Source organism: Spermophilus citellus, assembly GCF_964194105.1.
Source record: "Spermophilus citellus genome assembly, chromosome: 7".
Taxonomy (NCBI): domain Eukaryota; kingdom Metazoa; phylum Chordata; class Mammalia; order Rodentia; family Sciuridae; genus Spermophilus; species Spermophilus citellus.
The window spans coordinates 152,187,495-152,204,884 of NC_138188.1; the positions used below are offsets into that span (position 1 = coordinate 152,187,495).

Below are 17,390 nucleotides of genomic sequence, written 5' to 3' on the forward strand. Positions count from 1 at the left end.
AGCGATGCAGGTAGCGGTGGGTTGACAGGAGATTTCAGGTTCAGTGGCAGAGGTCATGGAAGTAGCATCAGAAGTAGGGTCCAGGGTAACCAAGGCCGTGCCCAGAGAAGAGACCTCCGGGCACAGCATCAGCGTCAGTGGCAGTGGCATCTGCTTATTGTTAGCTTTCTGATGTTTGTATCTTTTTTTTTTTTTTAAAGAGAGAGAGAGAGAGAGAATTTTTTTTTAATATTTTTTTTTAGTTCTCGGCGGACACAACATCTTTGTTGGTATGTGGTGCTGAGGATCGAACCCGGGCCGCACGCATGCGAGGCGAGCGCGCTACCGCTTGAGCCACATCCCCAGCCCCTGATGTTTGTATCTTGATTATAATTTTTAACATCACTTGTTAAACATTAATTTCATGGAAGAAGTTGACTTTTTCTGGAAAAAAAAATTAGTTTCAAGTGATTATTGCCAAACCAAATGTTGCTTTGCCAAGTTTTTAATATATATAAAAATTTCTGGACTTACAATCAGAGAGTTGTGATTGAACTTTGAAGCTGATTTACTTTGAGAATGTAGCTACAAAATTTGGTTAGGGATAGGCTGGATAAGTTAATTGGCAGCCACCAATTCTCAAAGTCTCTGATTATATATGTCTACATCAAATATAAATAGACCCATCATATTCTAGATGATATTGAGGAAGAAACTCTTTTCCATTAGAAATTCCTGGTGAATGGTCTTTCTGAAAATATTTTCTTTTCCAGAAAGTGCTATTCATTCCCAATCACACCAAATTGCTTTGGCATTTTGATGATGAGGTTATAGAGTAGCAAATTGGATTAAAGTTTTAGTCGTGTTTTACCTTCATATTCCAAAACATTAACATGGTTGGATTTGTAAACTGCATGTTTTTAGATGCAGAAGATTCAGTACAATGGTTGTCTATGCAAATGTTCAGTATGTAACAGCAAGTCAAAAACACTTGTTAAATAACATTGCTAAAACAATGTGTATAATTATAGATACAATTTTAAACAATTGAGTTGTGTTTTGCCAACAAACTTTCAGACGCTATACCTGAACAAATAAATGTGTTTTTGGCCTTTCTTCCTGTCTTTCATTTTCTTCTTCTTCACCCTGTCCCACATTACTGGAATGGAAATACAAGTGAGTTTTTATGTACTATTTCATCCTAATAATACATAGAGTAATGAAGTGTCAGTTTTTCTATAGGAAACAAAATGTCTAGTGTGCTTAAAAATACAGTCATCTTTCAAATGGTGTGACTCTATCATGTGTACAACCAGAGATATGAAAAAATTTGCTATGTATGTGTAATATGAATTAAAATGCATTCTGCTGTCATATAAACAAATAAGAACAAATTTTTAAAAAATTTTAAAAAATACAATGATCTTTTCACCCTGCAGTTGAGAAAGTTCTATAATCAATTTGTAAATTTGTATTACAGGTAGATCTTATAGGCAATCATCACCTCCAGAGATGCAGTTCATGCTGAATTTATAATGCCAGATATTTATCAACCAATAAGAATTTCATAAACAAAATGGGAAATGATCTTCTATCATGATGAAAAATGGAGGTTCATCCATGCAACTGCCATTACTAGAAACAGGAGCAGGACTATGGTTGGTGTGGGCTGCAAGAGATCTGTTTACAGCTTACTTTCTTCCATTGTGTAGTGAGCTCTGATGTTGGTCTATTTATATTACAATCCAGAGGTTGCATGTATGGAATTAAGATGAATAAAGAAGTGTAGAGGCAGAAAAATACCATGTATGTGTATTTGTGTTTGTGTGTCCTCTCAATATGTCTCTGAAACCATTAATCTTAAGTACCTAGACAAGGCTATTTTGCTCCTTTGAAGGTTCTATAAAAAACTCTTTATTAAACAGCTTCACTTCTTTAGGTCATGGAAATAAAATAATTTCAACATTTTCAATAAAGCTATGTATTGAGGTTACAAACTACCTAACCAATTCCACTCCATGGAGGGTGACCTATATTGCAAACCCTAGATCCTTCCTTTAATGTTTAAATAACTGCCAAGAAATTACAATAGTCCAAGATAAATGTATTATTTTAAAATTTATTTTTTCAGCATTTGCTAATGTCTTTTGACTTTAGATGAGAAAATAAGTTAACGGGAGAGGAATTACATAATTACCTGTCATCCAGGATGCATGGTGAGTTAGAGAACTGCAAGTTAGTGTTCATGGCTGGCTGATTACAACCCAGAAGGTCCCTAATTGGTACTGTGTGTAAGAAAGTATGAGCTCAATAATTGAATATTTTATTTCTTTAAATCTTCATGTGAACATATTTTGTAGAATCATTTGAAAGTGAATGTTTCTGTTAAAAATTGGACATGCCACATTTTTTACATATATATGTACACTGTGATAGAGTTGGTCAACAAACTTATAAATAAGAAAGCAAAACATAATGTAGGCAATATTGTATTGTTTCACAGGTATAATTTGAAAAGCTTGGAACTTCATTGTGTTCTTCAGTGATGCATTAAATAATTATGTGGTGTTTATTATTAATTTCATTTATTTAGATTAATTTAGCATGAAACTTTAAGAAACTTACCAAGTAGGGTTAAATACATTCTTTGAGGAACTTCTGTGTTCACTGATGCTTTGATTAGATGGGGTTATTATAGAAAACAGGTTCCGATTAATTTTCTGGTACTGGAAGGATTCCAACATTTAATTGAAGGGTCCATGTAAAACAAATGTCCAATTTGCTACACTGTTTCTCTGGCTTCTTATGTGGGATCTTTATCAGAATGATGTGTTTGACACTATACTGTCAATATAGAAGGGCTATTTCCTCAGTCCACCCTTGTTGGGACATGAACTTTGAAGATTTTGTTAGTTCATCCTGCAGTCTCCTGCTAGCAGCATTTGCCACATCTAACTCGTTTTATCAGTGCCTTATGTGCTGTAAACTGCCTGCTCATGACATCTTGGAGGCCCAGCTGTTACATGAAGGGCACTCACCCACTAAGGAAACGTCACTGTCTTCCATAATATGGAGAATGCCTAGGACATGGAGGTTATGATTAATATAGAGGAGTTTTCTTAATCAATGCCACTTATCAAGACAATTGCTAGAAGTCTCAGAGTATAGATAGTCATATGTTGCATTTTAAAGTGGAACCTTAGTTTCATTACTAGACATATTTTAGCAAAAATTATATTAGTAGGAGATGAAACCAATGTGATGAACATTTGCATTTCCCATAAAAAATAGTAAAATGATTATGGTGAGTATGTCAGTAACAATTAAAATGCATCCATGGCATATGCTTATTGGATTAAGAAAATGCACTAAAATATGCAGATAAATTTCCTACACAGAAGTAGTAATGAAATCAGAAAAATAGTAATAAAGGTCCATATAATTTGAGAGATGAAAAATACTTGGACATTGAACAAGGTAAAACAAAACAAATATTTAACAATTGCCAAGGTAGATGTGCTAAAAGCCACAGAATTAAGAGTACTTTATATTTTGTGTTGTATTACTTGTGAAGTTTACAGTCAGGGATTCCCTGATGTCCCAATATGTAGTTTGGAGATTTGCTAACCTTCAAAAAGTGAGCAATATGTTTGCCAGGTATTGATTGAATAGCTTTGTGTTGAAAGTTAACAAACCTAGTTAAATTTGGAAGATTGTGGACATTATAAAGACAAAGTTCTGCACTGCCTCAACTGGCTGTGAAGGGCACGTCCATGTACCATCCCCATCATCTCAAACTGACTATCTTTCCCTTTATCTTGGTTGAACAATCATACATATAGAATTTTCTTATACCACATCATTTAGAAGAATCAATCCAAAGGCTCAAACTCTGCTGGTCCCGGTTTTTATTCAGCAGATAGAGTGAGTGAGTGAGCAGCAGGAAGAGATGAGGCTAACACACCTTGCCTAACTGTAGGCACACTGAAAAAGTCCTTACCCAGTTCCCCTGACTCCCTTTCTGAGAGACATCTCAGGACATTTCCTTACTAAAATATTTGTCAGAACCTAGAGTAATGCAAATGCTGCATTAATAACCGTTTAACGGAATCTAAAAATTATATCTGCAATCTCTTTTCAAAGATTATCTCATGAAACAGTCTGTCTGGTGTCATATGGGCCACTTTGAGATTTACTGTCTCAGCAAGATGCTGTGATTTATAGCAAGTCTGGAAGAAAGAGGCATCTCTAATTAGAGGCCCATCTGGCCGAGTTTGCTGTGCTTTTGGAAAACAACCAGTGCTTGCTAAGCACATTTTAGACGTACCTGATGGAGTTGACCGTGTCATTGGTGAGAGGGTCGAATATCTTGAAAACATTGGCAAATTCTCTATTACAATCCTCTCTTCACTCACTACCCTTCAGTACCTGTCTTTGACCTTGTTCTCTATGCTTAAAACACTCTATACCCCAGCCAATCTCAGAGAGGTCTCTTCTAATCCTTCTGGGTATAACTCAAGTGTCATTTTTTGAGAAACAAAAATACTCCTGATCTTGCTAAAAGCAACCAATTCCCTTGTTTGTAATACCATTTTTACTCACTATATACTATTTTAAACACTCCAATATTATCATACTTTTCTGCATTTACCACTTATTTTCCTTCAGTCCCTCAGATTGAGTTGTTTACTATATACCCCAAGCATCCAGAAGAGAGCTGAGCACATGATAGTTGTTCCTTGTTTACTGAGCGATTCGGCATGCTGAAATAACTTCCAAGGATACAAGTGCCCTTATCAAGTGATACAATGAAATATTGACTTAGCAATCTGAGACAGTTCACAGATTTAAAGAGATGCTCTTGTAGTATTCTAATTAACTTTTCACCAGTATGAACAAAATACCCAACATAAACAATTTAAAGGAGAGAAGATTTATTTTGGGGGCTGGGGATGTGGCTCAAGCAGTAGCGCGCTCGCCTGGCAGGCGTGTGGCCTGGGTTGGATCCTCAGCACCACATACAAACAAAGATGTTGTGTCCACCGATAACTAAAAAATAATAATAATAATAATAATAATAATAAATATTAAAATTCTCTCTCTCTCTCTCTCTCTCCTCTCTTTCCCCCCTCTCTCCCTCTCTCTTTAAAAAAAAAAAAAGATTTATTTTGGCTCAAGGATTTAGTGTTTTAAGTCCATTGTTGACTGCTCCACTGCTTTAGGCATGGTGAAAGGGTCTAGTGAGGGGAAGTTTCTAGCTCAAGATCACCAGGAAGAGGGTGGAGTGGGTAGGGGGAGGAAAGGAACAAAATACAGTCCTCAAGGACACATCTGCAATGACCCCACTCCTTCAATCAGATTTCATTATCTACAGTTTCTAACTTCCCAATAGCCCATGCAGATAATGAAGTCAACATTCATTGTATTAATTTACTGATGATATCAGCACCCTCATGATTCAATCACTTCCCAAAAGACTCCCCTCTGCACATGGTTCAATTGGGGCCCAAGCTTTCAATATATGTACCTTTGGGGAACAATTCAGATCTAAAAACAAATGATATGTTATTTCAGAAAACATAATCAAGAAAAAATATAAATAAAAAAGCAAGGCATTGAATTAATGATTTAAATGATAAATGGAAATGGAAATGTGTTTTCTGAGCTTCCTGAATCTCTGGTTTGATGTTTAACAATAAAATTGAGAAGTTCTCAGCCGTTATAGCTTCACTTATGTCTTCTGTTGCTTGTCTTCTTTTTTTTTTTTTTCAGTATTCTGATTAAGAGGATAGTTCACCTTTTAAAAATTACCACAGTTCTTGGGGGCTTTGTTCTCTTCACTCTTATTAATAGTACTATTTCTCTTTGCCATTCAGTTGGGGAAGTTTCTCTTGACCTCTCTTCAAGCTCACTCATTCTTTCTCTTGCCACAACAAGCTTACTAGTAAGAGACCATCGAAGGGATCCTTCATTGCTTTTGCAGTTTTGGCTTGGTAGTAAATTCTTTGAATTTCTCTTTCTCTGCTTACATTGCCCATCTGTTTTCATATGTAGTCTATTTTTTCTTTTAGAACTGTGAACATATTCATCAGAGTTATTTTAAATTCCCTGTCTGATCATTTGAACATCTATGTCGGAGTCTGATTTTGATGCTTCCTTCTCTCTGGAGGCTGAGTTTTTAAGGCTCTTTGGTATGCCTTCCAATTTTATTTTATTTTTTTTTTTGGTTGGAACTCATGCTATATTCTGCAATAGAAACTGAGATAAATATGACTTTGGCATGAGATTTGAAGTTAATATGGCTGTGAGTTAGGTTATATTTAATATCTGCTGTAGTTGCAGGCGTCAGAGTCTTCCTATTTTTTTAGCATCCTTATTTTTTTCCCTCCGTACTTGGCTCTCAGGTTTCCTAGGACTTCTCTTCAGGGAGAATCTCATCAAATAGCTCTTTCATCTTTACTCCACTGTTATTATGTTCCAGACAATGTTGGTGTGGTGGTAAGGTAGAGGAGAGGGAAAGCATTCTATAATCTTATAATTAAATATCAGATTTTTAATTGGGACATGTCCCTAAGCTGTGACCTTCCAAGAGTTTCTTAATCCTACCCATCCCTACTTAAATGAGCCAGGAGAGCTAGTGGGGCCCCCAAAGAGGGAGACATCCACCCCTGGGTGGATAAGGTTTTAGTGAAGCTGTTTCTCTTAGAGAGTGGGGATTTGTTAAGGAGGAGGTCCTAGGTTTGCTCTCTGGGATTACTTCTCCCCTTTCCCTCACAGGGATTTGCCATGAGAAACTGGCAGTGTTCCTGGAAGGGAAGCCCAAGACTATGGCCCCAAGGAGGTTTCATGTGCTTGCTAATCCACACTCAGCCTCCAGCAATTTCTCAACATGATTATCATACTCTTTGTACTGAGTTATGTCTTCAGCAAATTTAGCTCAAGGAAATCGAGTACTGACACACATAACAAGATGAGGGAATCTCACAAACATTTAGTGCAAGAAGCCAGATACAGACACCTTGGGGAGACACTTTATAGTTTTATAAAACAGGCAAAATTCATAAGTGGGTCACAAGTGAGAATAATGGCTATATTTGCGGAGTGATGATTTGTGTATAATAGTGTGCATGTTGTCGCTCAATTCACATCTTAAAGTGATGTTAATTTAACCACATCAACCATGGATGTGAGTCTGAGATAAAAGGCAGGAGGGTTCAAGGTGTGATTTACTCATTAGGATTAGGGCAGGGAGAGAGAGGGTCTGGGAAAAAGTGTCAAAAAAGAGAAGGTGTGCATGAAATCACCTCTAAGTAGCTAGGAAAGCCAAGTATGTTTGGCAAAAGACAGAATGGGGAAAGACTAGAATAGATTTTAAGTACTGCTTCAAGGTCAGGAATTTTATGGGGCAAGATTAGGACTGAGAACACCTTGCTAAAAGGAATGGTTGCTAGTCAGTTTCTAGAGACCATTGTGTTTCTTGTATGTCAGGAGCATCTTGTTGATATCCCACCTCCTCAAAAAGATGGATATTGATGTCATTACAGCATAGTTTTAATTTGTGAAATAAATATTCCCACACTTTATGTCAAATAAGGGGAAAATGTTTCTTTAGTTGAAATATGTACCATTGTATATGACTTCTGGTAACCTCGTGTCAGTCTTTTTTACCTCTGTATCTCTTGTGCCTGGCACATGGTGACTTGGCATATAAGAAGCAAGTGATAGTGTTTTTTTTTTAAATAAATCATCAGGTTAATAAATAAACTGAGGCTATGTTATAAAAGTAAGTTATGAATTTTCAAGCAGATAGAGTTGAAGCACAATCTGGTCTTGATGTTGATATATGTGAAAGGGTGTATGGGTATGTGATTATTAAAAACAAAACAAAACAAAACAAAACATTTGTTTGGGAACCTACAGGTAAGAGAGGATTGCATGAGCTTAGTGTTTCCAATATTGAGCTGAAGGGTATGAAGTCAGAGAGGTAGGGGAAAGAAAGACAATGAAGGAAAACAGATATCACACTAAGGGGCTGGGATTTTTATCTTATTGGAATAGATCATAGGAACCATCAGAGGCTTAAGGAGAAGCTTATGTCCAGGTTTGCAGCCAGACACAGGGTTCTGGTAGAACTGTGTTCAGTGGAAGAGAGAGATAAGAGAGATCATTGCTAATCTTTTCTTTTCAACATAACTTTCACCAAGGACTTTTGGGATCTCTCAAGTATAGGGATTAGAAGTCTCCAGACTTATGAACTACTGGAGGTATAAATAAAACCTTCCCCCTACCGTCAGGTAAAAGAAGTTCAGTTGAGGATCACCTGTCCTACCCGCTTGAGTTTGTTGGAATGAAACAATGAAAACAAATCCATGAACCAGATTCTTAATTTCACTGAATCTCATTTATTATAGTTTGAATCGAATATATTCTTCCCACACCTGAGCAACATTGAAGAAGCATTGTAAGCTGAATTTCTTTGTAAAGGTAAGATGGAAAACAAGATTAAAAGTTGAAAGAAGCTTGCATTCGATTAGGCACAGTGAAAACAAGAAAAGGCAGGCAGTACTAGGAAAGCAGCAAAAGTCCATGGAATTTGAATTTTCGTCCTGGATCTTTGCATGCATCTTCATTGGAACGGGGATGCTACAGGCCTCCTTGGGCCGAGCAAGATGGACGGAAAGTGCTGAACACGTGGGGCAGAGTCTGGCAACTGCTGGAGTGAGGCTGCAGAGGTCTGAAGCTGCTGGACACAATGTTCACTGCTTGAGGATTGTAGGTCAAACACCCCGTGGGTCGGTACCCATAAGGGAGGAGGTTCAGGGGTCGGCCGCTGTTGGGCAAACAGGTCAGGGGGCGATAGCCACTGGACACACAGCCTGTGGGCTGGAAACTAGTGATCAGGGGAGTCGTTGGACGACAGTGGCTGGATACATAGCTCAGAGGCCGATAGGATACTGGGAGGCAGGAGCTGGAGAGGAAGGAAGAGGTTGGCAGAAAGCCAGATCCTTGGCAGGGCCTCGGCACGTAGTAAGCCGTGGAAGAGCAGCTGGAGGTCTCGCAGTTGGCAGGCTGGCAGCTGTTCGGCTCCCCAGAGGTCTCCTGGCAGTTGCCTGGGAACCAAGCCTGGTTTTGACAGACCCCAGGTACACAGAGTACATCTCCACAGCTCACATTTGTAGAGCAGAGGGCAACAGGGGCGTTGAGAGGAACATGGCAGGAATTTCTGAGACACCCTGAGCTGTAGTTTCCAGAGCAGGAGTTGTGGCAAGACATGGTGAGGGTTCGAGCAGGCTGTGGTTGGAGGAAGGCAGCGAGTGTCTGCAGTTGCATACTAACCCTGCCTTGGCTTGTCCCTTTATATATCCCTGGAGAGTGGAGGTTCTGTGTACAGACTCTTCCTCCTGGTCCTATGAGACTGCATCAGAGCTTTTTATTACAGTCCAGGAAGTGGGGCTCCCACTTCCCATAAAACTGAATGTTCCCTGCAAAGCCTTCCATTGATTAAGTATGTCTATAAACCAGTGTGACTGAATTTTAATAGGATCTCTCCTTAAATTGTTCAACCAGAGCAAACACTTTTGAAGGCTATGACCTTATTCCAGTTATAATCAACTCAACAGTATACAAACATTTTTAGAATTCCTCCCTTGAAATTGTCTTTAAAAGTTGTAGCAAACTTCTTTGAAAATTGGCAAATTATGTCTTTGAAGAGAAATTCTATTCTTTTTAGAAATTGTCAGAAGTAACTTGAAATCAAGACTTGCAAACGTGAAACCCTTATAACCTATGTGGCAGAATTTAAACTAATAAAATGTAAAAAAAGGTTCAATGTGTTTTGTTTCCTTTCAAAATCCTAATAAAATTGATTTCTTATCAAAATATCTTTATTCAGAAAATCTGTGCTCATTCATTTCAATGAATAAATGAGTAAAATCAAAAGCTACGTTTTTTACCTAAGGGATTTTTACATATTGGTAGCAATGTTGAGTTCAGTTAAAATTTTGGATTTCAGTGTAACACAAGTGAATAAATGAAACCCCCTTAAAGAAATTGAACAAAATAACAGTTTTCATGATTATTGTAGGATTAGGTATTATATGGCTATCCATATTATGACCTATAACCATCATTCTTGGTTTTAAAAATAATGTACTTGGATTAAGACAGGGAAATGCTTCATTTCCTGCATTGGTTCTGATATCAATTTCTCAAAGGAATTTCTAAATGTCATTACATAGACAATGGCATTAGAATAAATGTATGGTTTTTCTAAGTTTGAGGACTTTGGAGGCTATGTGGATTATATATTTTTGTAAAAACTGCTTAATCATTTAAAAAAATTCATAAATGTGGTTTTGTTTCAAGTGTAGACACTCTATTTTTTTACATACTAACATCTCTAGCAACTTCAGTGGCTATCTTAATGGGAATTTAATTTATCTTCAAATCTAAATTCTAATTTCCTTTGGCTATAAGTTTAATTTAAATTGCAATACTTTTTCTCTATTCAATGTTCAATGGAAATGGTCATACTTATCAGGTTCCCCTCCGTCCAGGAGAATAGAAAATTAGAAAAAGAAGTTTGGTTTCTCTCTGAGGCAATACAGGTCTATTTTACTCTCAGGGTTAGAAATATGAAAATAATACAATACAGTCTCTGAGATCCTGCACTATCCTGTTGATGTTATTTCTGAATTTTAGGCTGGAGGCCTTTACTCTTCAATGATTTGAATGTGCTGTGAAGGAGCCCTAGTCACCCAACACCTGATTCTTGCACATGGTTGCTAGAGTCTTCTTGAGAAATCCTGGATTCATCAGCTGAATGGCGTCAGTAATAGGTACAGCCATATTTAGCTAAATGCTTATCAACTTTATTTGTTGATGCTCTTTATGTCTGCTCTTCTCTCATATAAGCAGGAGTCAAACACCTGCATCATTAGCACATCAGTGTCAGTGGATGTATGCATAAAAACTTTATAAGTTTTATGTATACATGAGTGTTTTCTTCCTGAAGAGAAGGAGGGTGGAGAAAGGGGCAACACGTTCCTTTAGTACTTCCTCTGTGATACACATTTGGGTATCCATATGAGCAGTGTCACTTCATCCTTATAATTCTACGTGGCAAATTTTACTATTTCAAGTACTCTTAATAAAACTTGAGATTTAGAAAGTTACATTAATAAATATGAAGATAAGCATTACAGCAAAGGCTCTTCATCTCCCCAAACCTTTTTGTCCTACTACTCAATTCGGGCATTATGTAGAGATGGACTCACCTTCATTTAATGCCTTCATGAACCTGGAGATTTTTATGATTGTTCTTATCCCAAGTCCTTATTACTGTAATTTTATATACACATGCTACGCACACACACACACACACACAAAAATACCTAAAATTTTTAGAAAATAGAATGTTCTGAATGAATTCTCAGAGCATTACAAAATAAAGGTATGTTAATGAACAACAGCCTTCCATTCATTCATTCAGAAAACACTCACTGAGCATCTTGTACATGTGAAATGTCATGATAGAACCTGGCAATGATACTAAGGTAAAACTGGTTTCTTCTCCCAGATGCTTTCTGTCTTCTTAGGGGTGCTATGACAGGTACACAATCCGCGTAAATGTTGGCAAGTTCTGTATGTGATATACAGAGAAGGGCAAATGTAGCTCAATGACTTAAGGTAGAAGTTGGTGTTTGATATTAATTTTGAAGGATGGAAAGTAATGGCATGGATTTGGGGCAAGAGGGAGACATTTTAGGCTATGGAAAAAGATTTTAAAAAATGACAACACGATGCTTTTTATGGAGGGTTCTTAGTGGCAAGTTATAGTTACTAAACCTCCACTCACTTGCCAAATCTCTCTGAGTCATTAAGGAAGCAGCGTGTTGTTTTAAAGGCACTGTGTTCCAGTAGCTGATTTCAAGGAGCGTGGAGAATAAGTTGTGGCCTAGATTGTAAAGTGAGAAATTTTATTATAATGCTTTTCTTCTTCAGCCTTCTAAAGTTAGAGTCTTTTCACCCATTTCTTTTTGTTATGGCTGCTATTATTCAAATTGGGTTTGGTCCCCATTGGTTAATTTCTTACTGCCATCTTTGATTTCTCTCCTTATAGTCTTTTATTTTGCCTGAGCACTATATTTAAAATATAGGTCTAAAATTAATTTCATTCTTTGACTCTCTTACTCAAAACATTGAGGAATTCCTTTAGTCAACAGGAAATTGTCCAGATACTTGATTACCCTCCTCTGCCTTATTCTCTTCACCTCTCATATTGTACCATCTCCATCTTTTTGATATATCGTCTCCTTGCTTATCCTACTCTTCCTCTCCTCAGAAACAATTTTAAAACTTTATCTATTGTTCAGATCTCAAGTAAATCAGCTCTTTATTTTTAAATACTTCCTAGCCCATTCCTGCCAAGCTAAATCTCTCATGCCTTTAACTATTCTCTTTCTCTCTCTCTCTCTCTCTCTCTCTCTCACACACACACACACACACACACACACACACACACACACACACACTTTTGCCTTAGAAGCAGTATGTATCTTATTTTTCAATTGTATTACAGTACTCCTTTTACATGCTATCTACTCAATGCTCGTTATCCTCACTATAAACCAGTCAGTAGTCTTCATGCTTTAGGTCTCTTAGTGGATTGAATCCCCACCCCAAGCCCTGCTTGAGTAGATGTGATCATTATTATCAATATATCTGAGGAAGCTTAGTCTTTGATTAGTAAATCTTTTCTAACATTTATCAAATAAAAATTGATGTTTACCATGTCAATAATCTCTTTGATAAACTTTTCAATTTTTCTCTGTTCACCTGGAAAAGTCAACTTCTAAAGTATATGAGAGAACAAGAGGATAAGAGGAAGGGCAGGGCACTTTAAATCCTTTGTCAAGTTTTTCTCCAAGCTAATCTAATATGTCTGATTAATAGCCACTTTAGCTTGGATTAGAAAAGACAGCCAAGGGTATGGTGTCAATTTCCTTGTGCTCTACAACTTCATAAAGTGACATAAGTGTAGCACCCCCTTGAGGTTGGATGTCATGTGTAAAATCACTGAATCATCATCTATGCATCCAAGTATTTCAGTGATTCCCTATCAGCAATGTAGGCCTCTGGGTGGATGATTAGGCTGTCAGGCAGTAATTCACTGTTAAATAAATTTTTACTGTGTTATAGCATTATTGAGTGTGAAAACTATAGTCTATATATGACTTGAACAACATTTGCTCCTGTCATTCCCGTTTCCTTAACGCTCAAAACCTTTCTGCAGATGATGCTAGAATACTGTTTTATGTTAATTAACACACCATTTCATACTTGTATCAAAGACAGTAAAGTTGGAGGTATCCTTCTTACTATCCAAAGCTAAGTACTTTAATTGTGCTCCTTTCATCTTCAAAAGGACATTCAAAATTTCTTTCTTTTGCATATATATTTATAATTTATTTGTGACTTTTATTAATTTTCCTCAGTTTTTTAAGACAAAACTGTGAAATGAAAATGGCACATGTTTAAGGTGTATAATATGATGTTTTGATACATATACATGGTGAATAATTATTCATAAATAATTAATGAAAATTAACATTTTCATCAATTCACATAGTTACCATTTGTTTCTTTTTTGGTGAGAACACTTACTATCTCTTCTCTTTGCAAATTTGAAATATCCAAAGTGGTATTAACTACCATTACCATGATGTATGTTAGATCACCAGAACTTACTAGTCCTGCATCAGTGAAACTTTGCAAGCTTTGGCTGACATCTCCCTACTCTGACTTACTAGCTTCTGGAGACCTCACTTTAGTCTTTGCTTTCGTAAGACTGACATTTTTAGATTTCACCTATAAATGATATTGTGGACTATCCATGTGACCAGCTTGTTTCACTGAATGCAATGTCCTTCAGGTTCAACCACATCCATTTGTCAAAATGGCAAGGATTTCTTTCCTTTTTAAAGGCTGAATAACATGTTCGTACAGATATTGCCTCAAGTTACTTATTTCATTTTCTTCGGTTATACACCCCAGATGAGATATGTGAACCATATGATAGTTCTATTTCTAATTTTTAAAGAAATTTCTAGAATGTTTTCCGTAAAGACTGTGCAATTTACCTTTTTGCCAAAATTGTCCACTGTTACACATTGCTCTTCACCCTCACCAGGGCTTACCTTATTTTTTTGGTAATAGCTATACTAGAGGCTGTGAAGTAATATCACATTGTGGTCTTTATTTGCATTTCCATGATAACTGTAGTGTTGTTGGACATTTTTTTTGTTTTCTTTGGAACAATTTTTAATTCAGATCTTTTGTTCAATTTTAAATTGGGCTGTTGGAATTTTATTTGTTGTTGTTTGCAATTGAGTCATATGTATTGCTAAATATTTTGAATATTAACACCTTATTAGATTTATGGTTTGCAAATATTTTCTTATGTTCTATAGGTGGCTTCTTTGTTTTGTTGATTGTTTCCTTTGACTTGCAAAGCTTTTAAGCTTGATGCAATCCACTTGTCTTTTATTGTTTCACATATTTGGGCTTTGGTTGTCATTTCCAAAAAAATCATTGCTAAGCCCAATATCAAGAAATTGTGCCCTGTTTTCTTCCAATAATTTTACAACTTCTGGTTTTATGTTTATATCTTTAATCCATTTTGAGTTCATTTTTGCACATGGAGTAATATATGGGTTCAATTGAATTCTTCTACATTTGGTTAAGACAGTTTCCCCAAAACATATATTAGAAAGACTACCCATTTCCCATTATATTCTCATGGCAATATTGTCAAAGATCAGTTAACTGTGAATGTGTAAATCTATTATGGGCACTCCATTTCATTCCCTTGGTCCATTTGTCTATTTTCATGCATCTAATTTTTTTTCTATTGATGTGTGTACATTTTAACATGTTTTGAAACAGTGTCCTTCTAGCTTTTCTTTTCTTACTCCAGATTGATTTGCCTATTTGAGAATTTTAGGATTTTTCTGTTATTGTGAATATGCAATTGGAATTTTGTTAGAGATTGTGTTAAATCTTTAGGTAATTTTGGGTGTTTAAAAAAAGTTATCAATATTAATTCCTTGAATCCATAAGCATAAAATATCTTTCCACTTAGTTTTGTTTTCAATCTCTTTCATAAATGTTTTCTAATGTTCAGTATACATATCATTCACTTTCTTAGATAAATCTGTTCCTAAGTACTCTTTTTTTATGCTACTATAATCAAATTTTTTTTGTATTTCTTTTTCAGATAGACTATTTTTAGAGTATGGAAATGCTACTGGTATTTGAATGTTGATTTTGTATACTGAAACTATACTGAACTTATTTATTATTTGTAACAGTTGCCTTTTTTGTCTTTCTTTCTTTTTCCTGGTAGAGTTCTTCCAGGTTTCTAGTTAGTATCATGTCATATGCAAAACAGAAGCAATTTCACCGCTATCTTTCTGATTTGTATGTGTATGATTCTTTTTCTTTTCCTAATATCTTTGGCTCATTCTGTGATGAATGGAAGAATGCAAGAATGGACATGCTTGTCTTTTTCTTGATCATAGGGGAAGATATTCCAGTTTTTCACCATCATGTATTAGCTGTGGATTTGTCATATGTGGTCTTTATTACATCAAGGTGCATTCCTTCTATACCTAATTTGTTGTGAGTTTGTATCATGGAAATTTGTTGAATTTTGTCAAATTCTCATCCTGCATCTATCAAGATGATATACTACTTTTATCTTTCATCAGTTGATGTGATATATCAGATTTATCAACATGCATTCATTGAATCATTCTATCTTCCCAGAGATAAATCTCACTCAGTCATGTTGCATGATCCATTTAATGTGCTGTTGTATTGGTTTGTTAGAATTTTGTTGAGGATTTTTACACATATGTTCATCCAGGATATTGGCCTGTAGTTTCCTTGTACTGTCCATACCAGACTTGGGTGTCAAAGTACTGAATTTATAAAATATGGTTAGAAATGTTCAAAAAACAGCAGTTACTTCTGTTGGTTGTTTACATCTTTATTATTCTATATTTCACTTTATATATCTCTGTTATGATCTTTATTATTTCCTTTTTTCTGACTTTGGACTTAATATTTTTTCTGCTTTTTCTAATTCCTTTAGAAGTTACATTGTTTTATTTGACATATTTATTTTTCTTTAGGTAGGTGTTTATTGCTCTAAAATTCTTAAGTATTTTAGTGCATCCCATAAGTTTTGTATGCTGTATTTTAATTTTTATTCATCTCAAGATTTTTTTAATTTCTCCTTCTATTTCTTCTTTGACCCATTGGTTATTCAGGAAGGTTTATTTATTTTTCACCTGATTGAAAAATTTTCAGTTTTCAATTTGATTTTGATTCCTAATTGGATACCATGTGGCTGGAAAGGATCCTTGATATGATTCCAGTCTTCATAAGTTTGTTAAAACTTGTTTTGTGGGCTAACATATGTTCTATGATACAGAATACTCTGTGAGAAATTGAAAAGAATGTGTATTCCTTTGTGTAATCAGAAGTGAAATTGGTGGATCATATTTTATTTTCTGAGGAGACTTCATAATTTTTTCCAAATAGACTGTACTAATGTAATTCTTACGAAGATGTACAAGGATTCTCTTGGCTCTGCATCCTCACTAACACGTGCTTATTTATGGTTGTTGATCATAGCATGCTAGCAGGTGTGAAGAGACATTTCATTGTTGTTTTAATTCAAACTTTCCTGATGACTAAAGATGTTGAACATTTTCAAAATATATTTGTTGACCATCTACCTCTCATTTGAGACATACTTGTTCAGATCCTTTGGTCATATTTTAATTTGAAAATTTGTTCCTGTTGTGTTCTTTGAGTTTCTACATATTTGGGATATATATGTAGCCCTTATAAGATGTATGGTCTGCACACATTTTCATCCAGTTCATGGATTATCTCTTTACTATGCTAATTACTTCTTATCCTATAAAGAAGTTTTAAAGTTTCTTCATTCCAGTGTTTGTTTCACAATTCTTAGTATTATAGTATAGATATGGAGCAACTTAACTCCACATCAATAAATTAATGGGTAAAGAAAATGTGGTATATAAACAAAATGAAATAATATACAGTCTTTAAGAAGACAAAAATTCTGTCATTTACCACAACATGGGTGGAATTGGGTCACATCATGAGAAGTGAGAGAAGCCAGGCATAGAAAGATATTATATTAAATATTATATGATTTCCTTATATGTTGAGCCTCTAAAATTCAATCTTATAGAAAGAGTAGATATATCATTGCCAGAAGCTAGGAGTGAGGAATGGTTTGGGAAAGAGATGTTATTCATCAGAATAAGAAGTGTCAGAATGAAGAAATAAGTTTTAGTGATCTATTACATTTA

General features: G+C 35.6%; 1 protein-coding gene across 1 annotated transcript; it reads right to left on the minus strand.

The window, feature by feature from the left end:
* Positions 1–8,622: 8,622 nt before the first annotated feature.
* KRTAP26-1 (keratin associated protein 26-1) lies at positions 8,623–9,252 on the minus strand (the record flags this gene model as incomplete). Its single annotated transcript, XM_081300888.1, has 1 exon — positions 8,623–9,252. One exon carries the CDS (start codon positions 9,250–9,252, stop codon positions 8,623–8,625), a length of 630 nt encoding a protein of 209 aa, XP_081157014.1.
* Positions 9,253–17,390: the final 8,138 nt, after the last annotated feature.